Here is a 15,852-nt window from a genome sequence, read left to right as displayed (position 1 = left end):
CAGGAACGCTGGTCACACCCAATATTGCAGACCAGGTTGGTCAGCTCAGCATGGAAACATCCAGAGCTTATTCAGACCTGTCATCTGATAACCCCCAGCAAACACCCTGTCTCAAGATTTAGCTGCAGGTTACTGATGATCCTGCTAAGCAGCCTGCATGATACCAAGGAATGCTCCTTGGACACTATCTGAACCAAGGAGGCCCCAGTTTACTCAACGTACCCGACCAGGGTGGAGACTACAAAGATACTCCTTTTGCTGTTTGCATGCAAAAGAGCTGGAGCTGTGTTCCTCCTCCCAGAGTGACAGTGGGGCAGCCAATTATTCATCCATCTGATGGGATGCAGCTGTGCTTATCATACACAGCACATTTCAGACCTGCACAGTGAGGTATAAATCCTCCCTTCCTCTGTATGTATACTGGGGAAGCCAGTTCTTCCAGGGGTAAAATATATCCTTTGCTGGTGCTGGGCACTGTTGGCATGTTGCTTCTTAAAGCATGTTTCCCAGCAGCACTTAAGATTGCTGTTGTGCTGCACAGAAAAGACGGTTTGGGCTCCAGAGAGCTCGCAGTCTACACTTATGGCAACAAGGATCAGGTGGATAAGGAAAACAGTGGTGGAGGTGTTGGGAAGGGGAGCAAAACAGCAGTAATAGGTTTTGCATAGTAGATTTGGCTTTGACAGCTCCCATCAGCCATGGTGTACAACATCACACGGCCTTGCTGTGCTGTTAGCTATTCTATATGCTTTCTGAAGCTCCCAAGTCGTTTGCTTGCTAGTAGAGGAGATCCACTGACTGAATCAATATTGGCTGTAATCTGTGTGAAAAATGAAAATGGGTGGAGATATCAAAAGGGAGTTTTCCAGATGGATTCTTCTGTTGACTGGAATATTATTAGCATTCAAAGAGGAGCACAGCTCACTGGTTTGGCTACGTGAGTAAACAAACCGGGGGCTCCCTTTAAGAGGAGCAGTGGTCATTAGAGCTGAGAGGAGGGCAAAAGTGAGCACAAGTTGCAGCATGAAACCTGTGAATCCCTAGGACCCAAGGGAAGAAACTATAGCCATCTTGCAGCCCATGTTTAAATTATAGTAAGCTGTTCTCCACTCACTGGGATAATTGCCTGTAACATTCAAGTGTCAGTGGCCCATTCACCCAGTGCACTCCAGGGATGTGGCTGGGAACAAGATGCTGCATCTCAGTGGGAATTCCATTACTGAGTTGCTTTGAGAGGTTTTTTGGTGAAATATATTCCAGGCTCAGTTCCTTTGCATGTTCCAGAGAACATAGAAGTGCTAAGGGATCTCACTGAGCTCCTGGGAGTATCTGCCTTCACAGCGATTACAGAATCTTTGCAGTGCTCTTTGCCAAGTGACATACTAGTTCTGACAGGACTACTGGCCTGGGATCTGTGCAGGCATGTCATTATGCCATGTTGCTTGTAGACTTTCAACAGCTTACTGTTCATCTCCATGGTTTCCTCACTTCCCAGATCATGGGGAGCATGTCCCCATTAAAAACTCAGCTACTGAATTAAAATGGGTTCATGGATCAGCATTGGGTTAGAAAGGACTACTGTCTCAATACTTCAGTATTCCCAATAGAAGTTTCCTCTCCTGCCCACCATGATTCCTTTGCTGTTTTCATGAGATTGGTTGTAGTATTGCTCCTGTATAGAACTAGCAGCAAATGAGAAACCACAGTACCTAAAATATCTCACTCTGCTACAAAGAACAGTTGATTCTTTGCAGCAGATGCAAGGTGAGGGGACAGCGTACAAGACAACATCAGAGATGAAAAATTAGGACACCACAAGTAGAAGGTGGCGACCAGCCATCTCCCCAGCAAATGGTGAACGCGGCACCAGGCTATGCATTCAGGACAAGTCTCCACCAGAATTGGGAAGTGTGATTGCAGCATGGGTGGGCATACCCATGCCAGCTTTCACCCAGCTAGGATACATAATAATAGCAGTGAAGGTATGGTGACATTGCCTTCAGCACCAGCTAGCAACCTGAGCATCACTCTGAGGTCCCCAGAGGAAGGGCATGCTATTATATCTTTACCGTAGTGTTTTCCTGTGCTAGCTTAAGTCAAGCCACTGAGGGTATGCTTGTTTATGCCACAGTCACACTGCCAATTCCAATGTATACCTACTCTAACTTCTGAGTGTCCATAGGCCCACTAGAATTTCACCCTTTTCAGCTCTTGTAGTTTTGGTATCCCATGCTAGCAATCTCTAATATGTGACATGGTAGTAAACAGTGTGCCTTGCCAGCATTTTATGGTAGTAAACAGTGTGCCTTGCCAGCATTAGATAGGGTGGAAGAAGGAGAGGGCTTACATATCTAGGTAATGGGGAATACCTTCAATCAGGTCACAAATATTTCATGGTACATAATGGAACTTGATTGCTCCCTTCTGTAGCACATGGGCAATTACCCAGCACACACAAAACTTCCTCAAATGTACAGGGCTATGGGCTAGGTACAGTCTCTTTACTGGTTGCTCCAGAGACCTAAGGAGAACATCCCCAAGGCATTCTAATAAGATGAAAGCCTTGGGAGAGGAGAAGCTTAGTGGGGTGTGCCTGTCTCTTCCCACTGTGCCAGATGGCAAAGAGTTAATGCTTCTAATTTCTTCCCTATTGTCTCTCTCTCTCTCCTCCCTTCTCCCTGCAGACTCCAGCAAGGACCATCCTCAGCAACAGGCTGGAGTGATCTGGAGAGTGACAGGAGGCCTGTTCAGCATTACCCGGGGAGCTGTGGGTGCCACATTAGGAGGAGTTGCCTGGGTTGGCAGCAAGAGCCTGGAACTCACCAAAACAGCTGTGAGCAGTGTCCCTGCTGCTGGTGTTGGACTGGTAAAGGGCAGCGTCTCAGTAGTGACCGGTGGCATGGGAGCCGTGGGCAGTGCAGTTGCCAGCAAAGTCCCTTTCACTGCAAAGAAGAAGGACAAGGCTGACTAGCCACGATTGCAGCTTCCTTCTGAAAAATCAACTTGTCCATATGCTCCCCCCCCCTACACAGCACCTCTTCAGATTGGAAATGGCCACCTCAGGGAGGGGATAAGTACCAGTGCAGACTCCAGCTGCAGCCTGTTCAGCACCACCTGCCTGGCTCAAAGTTCACAGAGACACTGCAAATGCCTTTCACTCCCATCACCTACTGGGAACTATCTCTATTCCGAGGGCTTTAAAGACGCAGTTGTCTCTACCTTGAAATTTCCTTCTCCCCTTCTTGCTCTCCTGAGTACTAAAAGGGTTGGAGTAAGCACTGGGCTCCATCTCTCTGGAGACAGTGGGTGGGTGGGAAAAACTGTGTCCTAGCATTGAGAGCACACATGTTCCTGATGGTCCTTTCATTTTATTTTAGTTGGATTCAGCCTCAGTTGGGGAAGCAGTCTCTGTAATAGTCCAGTTCCTTGGCTCTGAGAGATTCTTAGGGATCTGCCTTCAGGCAGGGGAGGAGGAAATCTGCCATGAAGAAAATTCCAAGAATATGAAGGTGATCTACCATAAATAGGAAAAGGCTTCCTCCTCCCCTGCTGGCAAAATCAAGAGGACGACTGAGATCCTTTGTTAATAGGCCATAGTCCTCAGGTTGGCTCTCCCAGCCATGCACTCAGGCTAAATGTGTCCTTTAAAGATGGAACCCTGAGCCCCAACCAGAAGTCCTGGTGATGCCACACAAGCATGTTGTATGCTTCATGCCATAAAACCTTGGGGCAGATTTCCTTGTTCAAGGGTGGCTGTGATGGAGGAGCAAATCTGTTTGCTATTTGAGAGTGGAAGAAGGGAGAACGTAGGTCACCTTAGTTCATGGTGGGAAATGACTGGCACCAATGCAGTGTTATTACAGAGCTACCGGGCCCCTGTAACTCCATAGCAAGAGGCAGCACTGCCAGGCTATGGCCAGTGGCTATGGCTATGGCCAGTGCTGCTTCCATCATAAGGAGGTAGTAATGTTCTTCTCACTGGGAAGACAAGCTTAGCCCCCATGCAAGTAAGTTCAGCCCCATTGGAGTTTCCCCGTGTGCATGTTCTCAGCCAGGTAAATGCAGCAGGGTCACTTTGACTCTAAGCCTGACTCATGCTACCACTGCTCAGACATTGTTCTACACTGTGGTGAAGCATGTTCCTCCATCTTGTCTGAGTACTGCAGTGAGCCGTAGTCTAGGACGTCACTTTTGCCAGGGCTCAGCAGCTCAAGGGCAACTCCCTACACTGCACTGGCGCCATTGTGAGCCCACCGATTTGCTTTAGAAAGTGATTTCCCTATGCAAGTGCACTCAAATGGGTGATCCTGTTGTGAGCACCTCCTGTAACCCACTGCTTGTGGAGCTCCAGCCTGCCCCAGGTGAATAAGCATGTTGCATTGAAGAAAAATCACCCTGAGCTCTTTAGCTCAGAAAAAGCCCAGAAACCCATATTAAGCCCAGAGTTGCCTCTCCATCCTGAACCCACCACAAAGTGCTCCAGGAGTCGCATGATCTCTTATGCGCACGCACACGCACACACATGTCCCCTGGAAGCCCTAGAATTAATGGGATGAAGAAGACCCCAGGTTCCAACATTAATTTTGCCTTTCCTGGCTTCTGTCAGGTTGTTAACCTAGATTGTTAGAGGTTGGGTGTATAGAAAAATGAAGCAGTGTTTGTGCTGTATTTTATAAATATGCCTGTATGTTAGTGTGCGTGTCTGTAATCTGCCAGTCCACAGGCATGTTCTCAGCCAGGTAAATGCAACTGTGCCACTGCAGCAGAGGAGTTTATATATTCACCTTTGGCACTTCTAGCATATAGGTTTTTATATAGGGACACTGTCAAAATAAAAATCATGTTGTGGAAGACAGTTTTTCCCAAGGTGCCTAACCATTTAGTTTATTAAAACCAAAAGAATGTATAAAAAAAATCTCCTTTTCTCCCATCTGTGCTGTTTGTTCCAGTTTTGCCCTTTATTTTGAAGAATGAACCCAGCCTAGTTTGTTCTCTCTTTCTGTTCCTAGTCTGTTCCACTTCATGGTTTTCTGCAGTTGTGATGTTGGTGGGTTTGGGTCTCTGATGTCAGGGAATATTTAAATACAGGGGCAAGAAACCTTTTCACTGACTTTTTTTTTTTTTCTTGGACTCATGAACCTTTTTCAATTTTGACTTTTTCTGAAAACCACTTTTTGGCCTGATTTGAGTTGACCAGGATCCTTCACTAGCCAAGCTGAGTTTCGTGGTCTCTCTCCGTCACCCTTGCTGGGAAATGGACCTTGCTATTTGCAGTGGCAAAGAATTTGCTGATCGTTGCAGTATGTAGCTCTTTGTAGAATGAAAATGGCTTGACCTGCTGCTTTGTTTTTAAAGAGGAAACTGCTTTGCTGATGCTTTTTTCTGCCGGCCTGACTGACACAGACATGTTAGGTTTGTCTCTGAAGACAGCAACTTCAGAGAGATCAGACTTCAATCTGTGCATCTATACCCTGCTGGAATATTCTTCAGCAATCAGCAAGGCCCTGGGAAGTTTTACTCAGCTCTTCCCATCTACCAAGCAGTCTGTGCACCCTCATTCATCACCCTTCCCTGGGTGCATCTTGATTTTTTCCTTGTTCTTCTAAATCCTGCCCTGACCCTGCAGCTAATAAATGTCCATCATTAGCTAAGCTGTCAACATCTCTCTCCTGTTTGATACATTTGCTGGGCAAAGTAGATGAATGGCCATCTGGTGCCTCCCAAACCCTAGGTCAGGAGGAGACAGATAACATAGAGACTTCCCTTCGACAGTTTCCACAAAGGGACTGATGGAGAGCAGATCAGGAAATTTTTTCTGAACTCTCACACTGATGGAGAGCAGATCAGGAAATTTTTTCTGTCCTCTCACCCCCGCCAGCCCCTTGCTGTCAGTTCTCCTTGGGGATGGAAGGACTTTTTACTACCAGCTCCTCCTCAAGACCCCATTTCCCAGAACCACACGTGGAATAGTAGAGCACAAGGGGGTGAACAAAATGAAAGCATTTCTTGAGCCCATTCTGTTCTTAGTACCATTACATTGACATTAGGGGCTCCTTTCAAGACCTTTCCCTGAGTTCTTCTTTCCTGTCTTCACCATCCGTATGTAACTTTTTCGTCAGATGAAGACTAAATGGAAGAAAACTCTTGATCAGCTCAGGAATGGCCCTTGTGTGATAGCTTCAGAAGGAGAGAATAGGGGTGAAGAAATGGTCAGGATTTCTGTTCTGGCAGCCCAGCTTGTGTAGAGCTTGGGGCCTATAGCAGCAAGTGGGAAGTATGCAAGCAAGAATAGTGGGTGAGCTCGCTGTAAACATGGCTTGGATCAAGTCCCCCAAGCCTCTTCACCATTACCAGGCTGTACAGAAGAATGGAAGCACCATCTGGGAAATGTCTAGGACCCCTTTAAAGTACTGATCCCAGTCAATTGAACAAGACAGTGCTGCTGTAGTTGGCACCTGCTAGTAGGGAATGGTGGAGTAGGAAGCATGGAGGACAAAGGGATAATGGAGTTAATGCAACTGGGCAGGAAGATACTGGGGAGCGTCCTAAGCTGAGGCTCTTCTCAGTGGGGTTCAGAAGGCACCTCCCTTGCATTGAACATCCATTTTTCATGACAACTTGTAACATTGCCTAGATGAGCCAATGCTGGCCATCACACACTGTTTTTGCACTGATTATATCACACTGGTATTAGCCTCTGAATCAGCAATGAGCTGTCTCCTGTCTGCCCCTCCATGCAAAACCCCTGTCATACTAAAGCAAAGAGCTAGTTAGCATTTCCAGTCAAAGGGCAATGGTCAGACTGATGTAAGGGAGCTTCTTGATGGTCCATTTTTTTCATGTAGACATTGTAACCTAGAAGTGATGACTTCTTTGCTCTGTGCAAGGTGTGTTCAGCTGGTGAAGAGGGCAGCATTGCAAAATGGGGGGGGGGCTGAACCCCTAGCAATTCCTCATCCACTCTTCCTGCCTTAATATCCTCTCCATCTCGTTCTTTTTCTTCTTTCATTTTCCCTTCCTCCCCAGGTGAAATTCTCATTAGGAAGTCATCTGGGTGGCTCTGAAATTAGGGAAATGGGAGTATGACCCCATTTCCTCTGCTCTGACTGTTTCTCTGGTGAGGGAAAGAGGACAAAGCCCCGGGAGTGTGTTTCCTCAGTTGTGATCCATTCCAGTTAGTTTGCTATAAAAAAAATATCTCTGAGTATATTTTCTCTGTATTCCCTCTCTAAAATGCTCCTCATGTCATGGGTCATATATGTGTCTCTGTCATCCCAAAGCAGTTCATATAAAACCCAGGATGTATGCAAATGTGGAAATGAGGGGAGGATGGGGGTGCCCACCTTTCTTCTCCATGTATTTGGTTGAGAAGCTCTCTGCCCTCTAAATACAGCAGCTCCAAGGCAATCCACCCACTCTAAACAACTCTTCAAGCCCCCAGCCCAGGGCTCCTAGTGGCATTAGAGATGGTGCAGTAAGCTTAGGAGGATACTTCTGTTCTTTATCATTTCAATGTAAGCAGTTTGTTTCCAGGTTTGGAGTTTTTTGTTTTGCATTGTGTTTCTGGCAATATTCTGCATCTCTGTATTTTAAATACAGTAAAATTTGAGGATAAAACTCTCTGTTGTGTCAGTCCTTGTCTCTGGGGAGTAAGGAGAAGGGGGATAGAACAAAATACCATTAAAAGGAGGCAGAATAATTAAATGGAAAATCAGATGTGACCTCCAGGCCTCACCAAGCCCATTCCAGTCAGGGCTGCATCTCTGTCCTTGCTTATACTAAGACATGGTTTTCAAGTTGCCGAATGCATCACTGTGCTCCTAACAAAGAGCAAACAAGCCAACTGCCCTTCTCTCCTTTTGGTCTCCTTCTATCCATGTGAAAGTTAGCAAGTTCCATTGTGGCCCATGCCAACCTGGGCACTGCCCTCACCATGGTTTTCTCATAGCCATAGGGTCGTGCTCCCCTCTCTACTTGAGAGCAGCCCTCCAACTGTTGGGAGCCAGGCAAAGGACCCATTCGGTAATTGTCTGTTGAGCCATAGGGAGCGCAGCCTGAACAGCACTGTAGTAATTCAGCCTATTGTGCTTGTGCTCAGGTTTGAGTTTGTGATGAAGAGGCACTGAATCCACCACAAATGGGCAGTGAATTTGCTGAAGTTACTGGTCTGCTCAGTGCTGGGACTGGTGCATCACTGGGTCCCTCTGGCTCAGTGCCCCATCTTGCACCTGCCACCATGTTTCACACTAGGATGCAGTCCCAGCTCCATAAAGGAAATGAAATTGGGATGATTTCAAGTGACACTAGAGCAGGATGCAAACATAGCCGTGGTAGGGGAACTGACAGCATTAAGATATGGCTGAACTAGCAAGGTTGTGATAAGCAAGGGGCAGACTAAAGCTTCAGGAAAATTTAAAATGAGCTTTAGGAGGAGAATGAAGGGAGAATAACAGGCTGGCTCCAGCAGGGGCCCAAGCTCCTTGGCTAGCTGTGGCTTCCCCCATTTATCATTTCTCTGCCCTGCATAAAACACATCAGTCCAGACAATAAAAGCAGTTGCTAACGAGGCCATTACCAGGTAATGTTCAGAGTGAAATGCTCAATCTGAAAGCGTCAACAAAAGAATCCATTTACTTCAGTAAGTAGTAATGGGCCAATCAAGCCATTTATTTACTTTCAAATAGCATCTTCTAAAGGCAGGCTGCCATTTTCCTGCCAACTAATGCTTTGGAGAATAACGTGTTTATTAGTGATGCACTTGGCCCAGAACACCTCTGTGGTCCAACACTGGATGTGCTGCCTTGCCTCTGTGGGTGCTCAGCATGTCATCTGCTAGGGTTGGGGTGACCAACATGCGTCTTATGGGCTTGGTGAAACATGAGGTTCCCTCATCTTTTTCAGGGAGGTTCAACCTCTGAAGATGGTACATCCCAGGGCATCGGCATCCGGTGCTGGGGTCTGAGAGCAGTTGCAATCTCTGGGCTGCCAGCAGAGCTATGGTAGCGATTGCTGCAGGTGTTTCCATTCTGCCTCACTGAGCCACTCACTGCAGCTAGCACAGATGATTTATAAGGTGCTTCTCCTGTCCCTGCAAACTCCAAGGAGCGACCACTAGACTCATCTTTCTGCTGACCTTTTATGGCCACTTCCAGTTAAAATAGGTTTCTATTTTTCAAGTGAGGCCAGTTTGCAAAATGCCATGAGCAAGATGAGCTCAGACTCTTGTGGCAGATGCTCCTGCACTTCCAAAGGTCTTTAAAGGACAGTTTAACTGAGAATCATGCAGCCTCCCACCCACCTCCCTTCTCTTTAACCCCTGTCCTCCTCCTCTTGGCTTTTGTAAGTGTAGCAAGCAGGCAGTTTCTGCTAGGTCTTCAGCTGGTTTTGTGCACGGTCATTACAGCTCCCCAGCTCAAATCCACTTCCTATTGAAATCAGTCATAAACCAAATGGAAGGCATATCCCCTAAGACACACCTCCCCCTTCTGCCAAGAGAACCCCTGTTCCCTGGAGTCCATCTTCCACTGGAGCTCTTCTTCAGGTGGGTCCCTGCCTGCTCCCTGGAGAGGAAGCAGAGCGAGGGAGCCCTAACAGACAGCGCTAACCCAGGAAAACTGGTTTCAGGATCTTTGTTCTTCTCTTGACCTGCTGGGTGAATCACTTCAGCACTCTGTGTCCCTGTTTCCTCAAACACCCTTTATCTGTCTTATTTCAACTACAGGTTGTCCAGGACAGGGGGTGTCTCTTGCTCTGCATTAGTGAAATGCCAAGCACAGTGAAGCATTGATCCCAGCTGGGACTCCCCAACTTACTGTTAGACAAATTATTAATGCTAGTATTTTTACCTAGACTCACTAACACCTGCTGGCCAGCAGTGAGGGAGTCAGACCCAAGAGTCTAAAAAGAGTATCTCCAGTGCCTTGGCCAGATGTCCTGCTACTTGGGCTAGCCCCTTCCCACAGTGCGGTAGCCAGGCTGCTGGCCTCTCCTAGTGGGCCTCTTGTTAGTGCTCAAGCCAAGAGCCTCCAGGCCAGTAGACAACATGGGATTGTTGCTGTTGTAACTGAACTAGCTGCATTTTCACATGCTTTGCAGCCAGCAATGAATTCTGAAGTTCCATTCCTTCCCCCAGCTCTGAATGACTCTCCAGGACTAGACCAGGCCTTCCTCAGCCTGCGTGGCCTAGCGCTTCTTTATGTGTCTCCTGCCATCATTCCTCCAGCCCAGCCCTACATTCCAGAGGGGACACACTACCAGAGCTATTGTGGGTCAACCCTTCTCTATCAGTGCCATTAAATTTTAATCGTGTTTCTGTCCATCTGTTGCCTCTGAGGAGCTCCTCCAGTCAAAGTTCACCTCCAAGTCAGTTTTATTGCACTCTTTTATTTACAGAAAACACAGAAATAAAGCATTAATTTTGTTTCTTTTTGCCAAACCGCCCAATCAATTTCTTTTGGCTCAAAGAAATATCACAGGTGTTACCAAACAACCATGGATCAACGATCGACTGACTGCCCAGCCCGATAACATGACTTAAACAAACAGACATATTGAAACGAGATCAAAAACGAGGTTATTCCACATTCAGCTAAAAGTATAACCTGCTTATAATCAGGAGGCAAAGAGAATTATTCTTGAAGTGACAACACCATTCATAAATTATATATATATATAGATTTATCTCTTACATTGTAAAAGTAAACAGTGCAAAAGTACAGTACCCCAGGTACCCTTCGGTTTGGAAAGCTTGAAGGATGTTTTTATACATTGTGTGTGTGTGTGTGTGTGTGTGTGTGTGTGTGTGTGTGTGTTTTGTAAACATTGTTACCCATCCACAGTTTTAGCTCTTGCTCTGAGACCCAATTCCTTTGCGTCCAAAGCACATTGGTGAGAGGTGACAGCCTCTTCACTGTAACTCCATTGAGATTCCCATTCAAGATTTAGTGCAAATTTTGGAGAGAAAAAGGGGGTTTGGGTGGGGAACAAATTAAAATAAAATAAGGCAACAGTTAGATATTAAAAATAGAGCACAAGCCCCCAATGGCTGTGTTACGAGAAGGGCAGGAAGTCCCTGTCTTCCACGAGGCTGATGGAAAGGTTTTTCAGCTCTTCCTCGGAACCCGCCATTTTGTAACCGAGCTGCACTAGCACCTGCTGGCAGGCGTTCTGCGTAAACTCCACAATCTCATAGGAGAGGCGGAACCGCCATTTCTCCGCTGTTGCTGCTGAATTTCGGACGGTCCCATACTTGTGTTTGGCCGAGGACCTGTCTCCTCGCGTGTTGTTCTGTATCCACCTCTCGACGTTGCTGTCCATGGGGATGCCCAGGAAGTCATAAATCTCCTCAGTCTTTTTCATAGGGTTTCGGGCCAGGTCTTCATATCTCACTAGCATGTACTTTCCTTTGAGCCAAGGGGGCCTGTTTAGCCCTGTGGAAACAGAGTTCAGGAAGTCTTCGCAGACTGTGGTGAGCTGAGTCACATCCAGGTTGTACGGCTTCCTGCCAGTGCCATCCCAGATCCTCCACAGCCTGTAGGTGTCCCGGAAGGTCTCGCTCCTGGAAGCCAAGATACCCCTGGGATCTCTCACCAACTGTATGACCTTCAGGTTTAGTCTAGGGTCCTCCACCAAGGCCCTGAGGTCACTGACCTCTGGCACACGCACTGTTTTGATGGCCACATGCCCGTGCTCTTTGCAAGACTCTGTGGCCAATGTCAGGTTCAAGGTGCCACATTTCTTCACACAGTCCCCTTCCTCCAGGTGGAGGTCGATGGGACCCAGAGATTCGCAAACCGGAGGAGAGCACAGGGCCTTGCTGGCCCCTCTGCGGAAGAGCCGGTCTGTCGTGTGGTTCACTGGTTGGGGTTTGATGTAGTTCTCCAGGAAGTAGAGGTCACAGTCATAAAGGCTCCTCAGCAGGTCTCTGCTGGCACCCAGCATGACCCGCCTGTCAGTGGTGCTCTTGCTCTGTGTCAGCTTTGGGATCAGGGTGTACTGGACATGGTAGAGGGGCTCAAATAAATAGAAGACATCAAAGTGCTGGTTAAACAGCTGTCCAACAAAAGAAGAGCCACTCCTGGTGGTGGCCAGGATAAGGACGTGCGTCTTCCTGGAGAGGTTGTAAGTGAAGGTGGGGTTCTCGTCACATAGCCTGTCGGCTGAATCAGTCTCCTGGCTCAGGCTGCAGTTCACTGGGTTGGGGATAGGACAGCTGTGGAAGGATTTGGCAGTGAAAGTTCGGATAGCTGTGTACTGGATAGCAATGGATGCCAAAGCTAGTAGGAGGACAGCCTTCCAGGAACATTGCATGGCTGGTCACCTTCATGGAGCTTCTTCTCAGGTTGTCTTAGTAGCTGCAACACAGAAAAGAGGTTAGCAGTAGAGAAGGAAACTTTGCCCATGATGACCCTAGTATTCCTTGTCCTGAATGTAATTGGTTTTATAGTCAGGATGGTCTATGCAAGAAGCAAGGGATAAAACAATGGCTTGTGTTTAATTCCATACGTAAAAGAAACTTAGATCAGGAGGGCTGAAAATTAGAAGTGAAGAGAAGTTATCAGTAGTAACGGCAAAGCAAGAGAAGTTTAGTTGAATAGATGACCTAATTATATAAAAGAACAAGACCATTCAGAAGGGAAAGGAGCCTACCTATGGAAAGGTACCTATGGAGTACAGAGAGCTTAGAAAGGACATCTATGTTTAGTCTATGGTGTTATGAATTTTGTCCCTGGGCCCACTGTCTGAAGGTGTTTTGTAGTTTTCCTTTGAGTATAAGGACTATGAGGTCAGAAATGCTGTAATTCTTCTGTGAGAAGATTTCTTTTACGTGAGAAGTTTTGTATTTATTTTCTTTGAAAAATGGAGTTACACAGAAGCCAATGTTTTATCTGACATGCAGCATAGGCCATTTCTGTTTCTTTCCCAGACCTGAGGAAGGGCACTTTGTACCAAAAGCTTGTCTAACATCTCTCCTAACTGTACAGTTGGTTCAATAAAAGATATCACTAAAAACCCTTGTACTGAATGGATGCCGGACTGTGAAATGACAGTTCAGATAAGACAGTGAGTGGTTGAGTAAAGTCAATATTCATCATAGCTGCATGGGTCAGCGATATGGTCCCATACTGCATGCCTCCCAACCCCACACCAACCCAGGAAGCTGGATCCTTCCTGGAGGAAAGTAATGCAAAAAATGTATGACTCGCACCTCACTCCATGCCTTGCACTCAACACAGACCAGGGAAGACGGTGGGTCCAAGTGCCCCTGACCCACACTGTGTATACGCCTCTGTACAGAGACAGTTCAGGAAAGTTCACAGCAGCTGCACAAACTCATGGAGTCCGATAAGCGTTGACTGTGAGCTTTGCCAGGTCTGTGAGTCACTTGTCACCCCATCAATCATTCCCTTTCACTTGAACACCCAGTCCCCAGCAAAAGTGGCAAGAATGGGTTGAGAGAGCCTGCCAAGTAAAGCCTGGAGACACAGAGAGCCCTGCCAGCTGGCAGTGCAGTGAGATGACCAGTCAGGCCAGTGAGTGCCTGCTTAGAGTAAAAGAGATTGCAGCTCCCTCCTTTCCCTGTCTCAGAGTTGCAATAGCCCCCCTTGTAGCACCACAGCCCAAGCTGGGTTAGGAAACTTGAGTCACAACATGCAGCCTCGTTTCCAAGGACTTCAACCACCTGGATATGCCTGAAACTGTGAGGTACATATGAGCAGTCACACACATCTGGAGCTTCCTCTTTGCAGGGGGACAGCATCATAGACTGAACACGAGGCACTTTGCTATTAGGTGGCAGAGGTCCCACAGCTGAGCTTTACCAACCATTACCAATGGCAGCCTCATCCCAGAGAGAGCAGCTCATAGAAATTATTAGAAAATGGATCCGGGCTAATCTAGGTACTAAACTAGGTGACGTCCACATAGCTGTGGGCTCCAGTACAGACCTGATAAAAAGAGATATTCACCAGGAAGGCATGTGGGCGGGAGACAGGGGAAGGGATGTTTATTTTCCTACTCCTAAGGCCAGTGCCCTAAATACAGCAAACAACAACACTGACAGCCTGTGCATCCTGGAGACCAGGGACGTTCCCACACTGCTGTCTCCCCACCACTGCTTCCCAAAAGCTAAGCTTTGGGAGCTAGGATCAGAGACAAGCAGCAATTTGTTCCAACACCCTCAGCACTCCAGTGCTGAACTGAACTGAATTAAAAATGAATGTTCACAACAGCAGCTCTTAGAAAGACCTGTCACTCCTTCACTGCCTGCAAGCATGGACTTGGGTCTCTTCCTGGAAGTAGATCCCAATAGGAGTACAGCCCTGTGTGGATTAGGTCACAGGGAATGCAGCAACATTTGAATGAAGGGAGGGAGCAGGAGGCTTTCAGCCTTTGGAGAAGACAAGTGTTCATTACCCCAAAATATTGGGAGACAGAATGAGAACCAACCTCACCGTAGCTCTGAAATTCTGAGCAGCCATTCAAAAATGGGGGCATCCCTACACTGTCATGGCAGGAGCTTTCTAGGTGGGCTTCCTCCATACTACAGCAGCCTTCTCCTCTAGGCTGTCCTGAATATGTGTCTTCTGGGGAAGCTTATGTCAGAGGCAGGCTGGACAGCAAGAGGTGTGATGCATCTAGAGATAAACTTTAAATTTGCAAAGGAAAGCCTAGAAAACCTGGTCAGTGAGGACTGGAGGCAGGATGCCCTGGAATCAGGTACCAAAGGCAGGGCAGACACAAAGTGCCAGGGAGGGAGAGGATGGCACAAGGGCCATCCCAGAAAGAAGCAGGGGGTTAAGCGAAGGGGGAGACATAAAAAGTCTAAAGCAGCAAAATCCTCTTCCCAAGAGGGTGTGGTGTCTGGGTGCTTTGCAATGTCCCAAGTGATGGTGCCTCTTAATGCTGGAGGGAATTTAAAAGCAATTAACACAGCTGTTGAATAATTCAATATTTTAATGAGCTGTGTAGTATAGGCCCTTTTCTTCCCTGCCCATGGGCTCACCCTGTGCAAGACTCTACTCCACACTGACATGTCTGGGCTCAGCACCTTTCACTCCAGGTCCCATGAAAAACACAACTCTGGGCACTCAATTCCCATGTTGGTCTGTGATTGGTGTGGGGGGCACCCCGTCCAGCAGCTGCAACAGTTCTCCTATATGCCACCGTCTCCTGTGAGCAGCCTGTCATGAAGAGTCCAAGCAGCAGGTTGCTTTTTTGCTGCCTGCAGGATACTGTGCTCATCTGTTTGCTGGTAGAGCAGGTAAAATGGAGACAGCTGCGATACAACTGATCCTTCTTGTGAGTGTCTGTGAACTGGGCTCACATGCCAGGGGGGCATCTGGTCTCTGCGTGCACAGATGGGAGAGGGCAAAGCACAAGGCTGCTGTGTGAGAGAGGCACCACAGCACAGCCTTTGGGCCAGTTTTTTCCATAGATTAAGGCCTCTATAGGTGGCCATGTATGTTGAGGTGCAACCATGCATAAGCATTTGGACATGGGTCTTTGTGTCCATGGCTGCCAAGTGCATGCATGCCCTGTCCTACCTGTCATGCAGTCAGTTTCTCCATCTTCCCTATGGGGGCGGAACTTCGCCTGCCCCCACCCCTGGGTACAGTAACCTAACCATTTCCCCCCACCTGGGATTAGCTGTGAAGCTTAGAAAGTCTCCATCTCGATCCTTTTCTCAGCATCGTTTCCTGCAAGATTTATTTTTCTCCCAGTCTTATGCATACACTTAGGCACAAGCAACAACCTGGACCTCTCTGCATTTGTCCCAGATCTCCAGGAGTGTATGCGTCTCTTCATGCTCACATGTGTCTCTGCAAGCTTTCAGCCACAGCTGTGCATGTA

General features: G+C 47.5%; 2 protein-coding genes across 6 annotated transcripts in view; one reads left to right on the top strand and one right to left on the bottom strand.

Moving 5' to 3' along the window:
- Nucleotides 1-5,823, top strand: part of LOC112550817 (transmembrane protein 263-like) — a 273,093-nt gene extending 267,270 nt beyond the window's left edge. For 3 of the 5 annotated variants that reach the window (XM_025207942.1, XM_025207941.1, XM_025207940.1), the window contains one exon: nucleotides 2,685-5,823. In XM_025207942.1, the coding sequence (XP_025063727.1) occupies nucleotides 2,685-2,971 (287 nt within the window). In that variant the 3' untranslated portion in view covers nucleotides 2,972-5,823. The remainder of the gene's footprint in view (nucleotides 1-2,684) is intronic. The other 2 variants (XR_003094831.1, XR_003094832.1) reach the window with 2 other exon arrangements.
- Nucleotides 5,824-10,684: 4,861 nt separating this feature from the next.
- CHST1 (carbohydrate sulfotransferase 1) lies at nucleotides 10,685-12,405 on the bottom strand. The gene has a single exon (XM_006026941.3). The coding sequence runs from the start codon at nucleotides 12,307-12,309 to the stop codon at nucleotides 11,050-11,052; it is 1,260 nt and encodes a 419-aa protein (XP_006027003.1). The 5' UTR covers nucleotides 12,310-12,405; the 3' UTR covers nucleotides 10,685-11,049.
- Between the last annotated feature and the right edge of the window lie 3,447 nt (nucleotides 12,406-15,852).

This window comes from Alligator sinensis, unplaced genomic scaffold (genome assembly GCF_000455745.1).
Source record: "Alligator sinensis unplaced genomic scaffold, ASM45574v1 scaffold592_1, whole genome shotgun sequence".
NCBI lineage: Eukaryota > Metazoa > Chordata > Crocodylia > Alligatoridae > Alligator > Alligator sinensis.
Note: the sequence above shows the minus strand (reverse complement) of the source record. Positions and strands in the feature narration are given on the sequence as shown.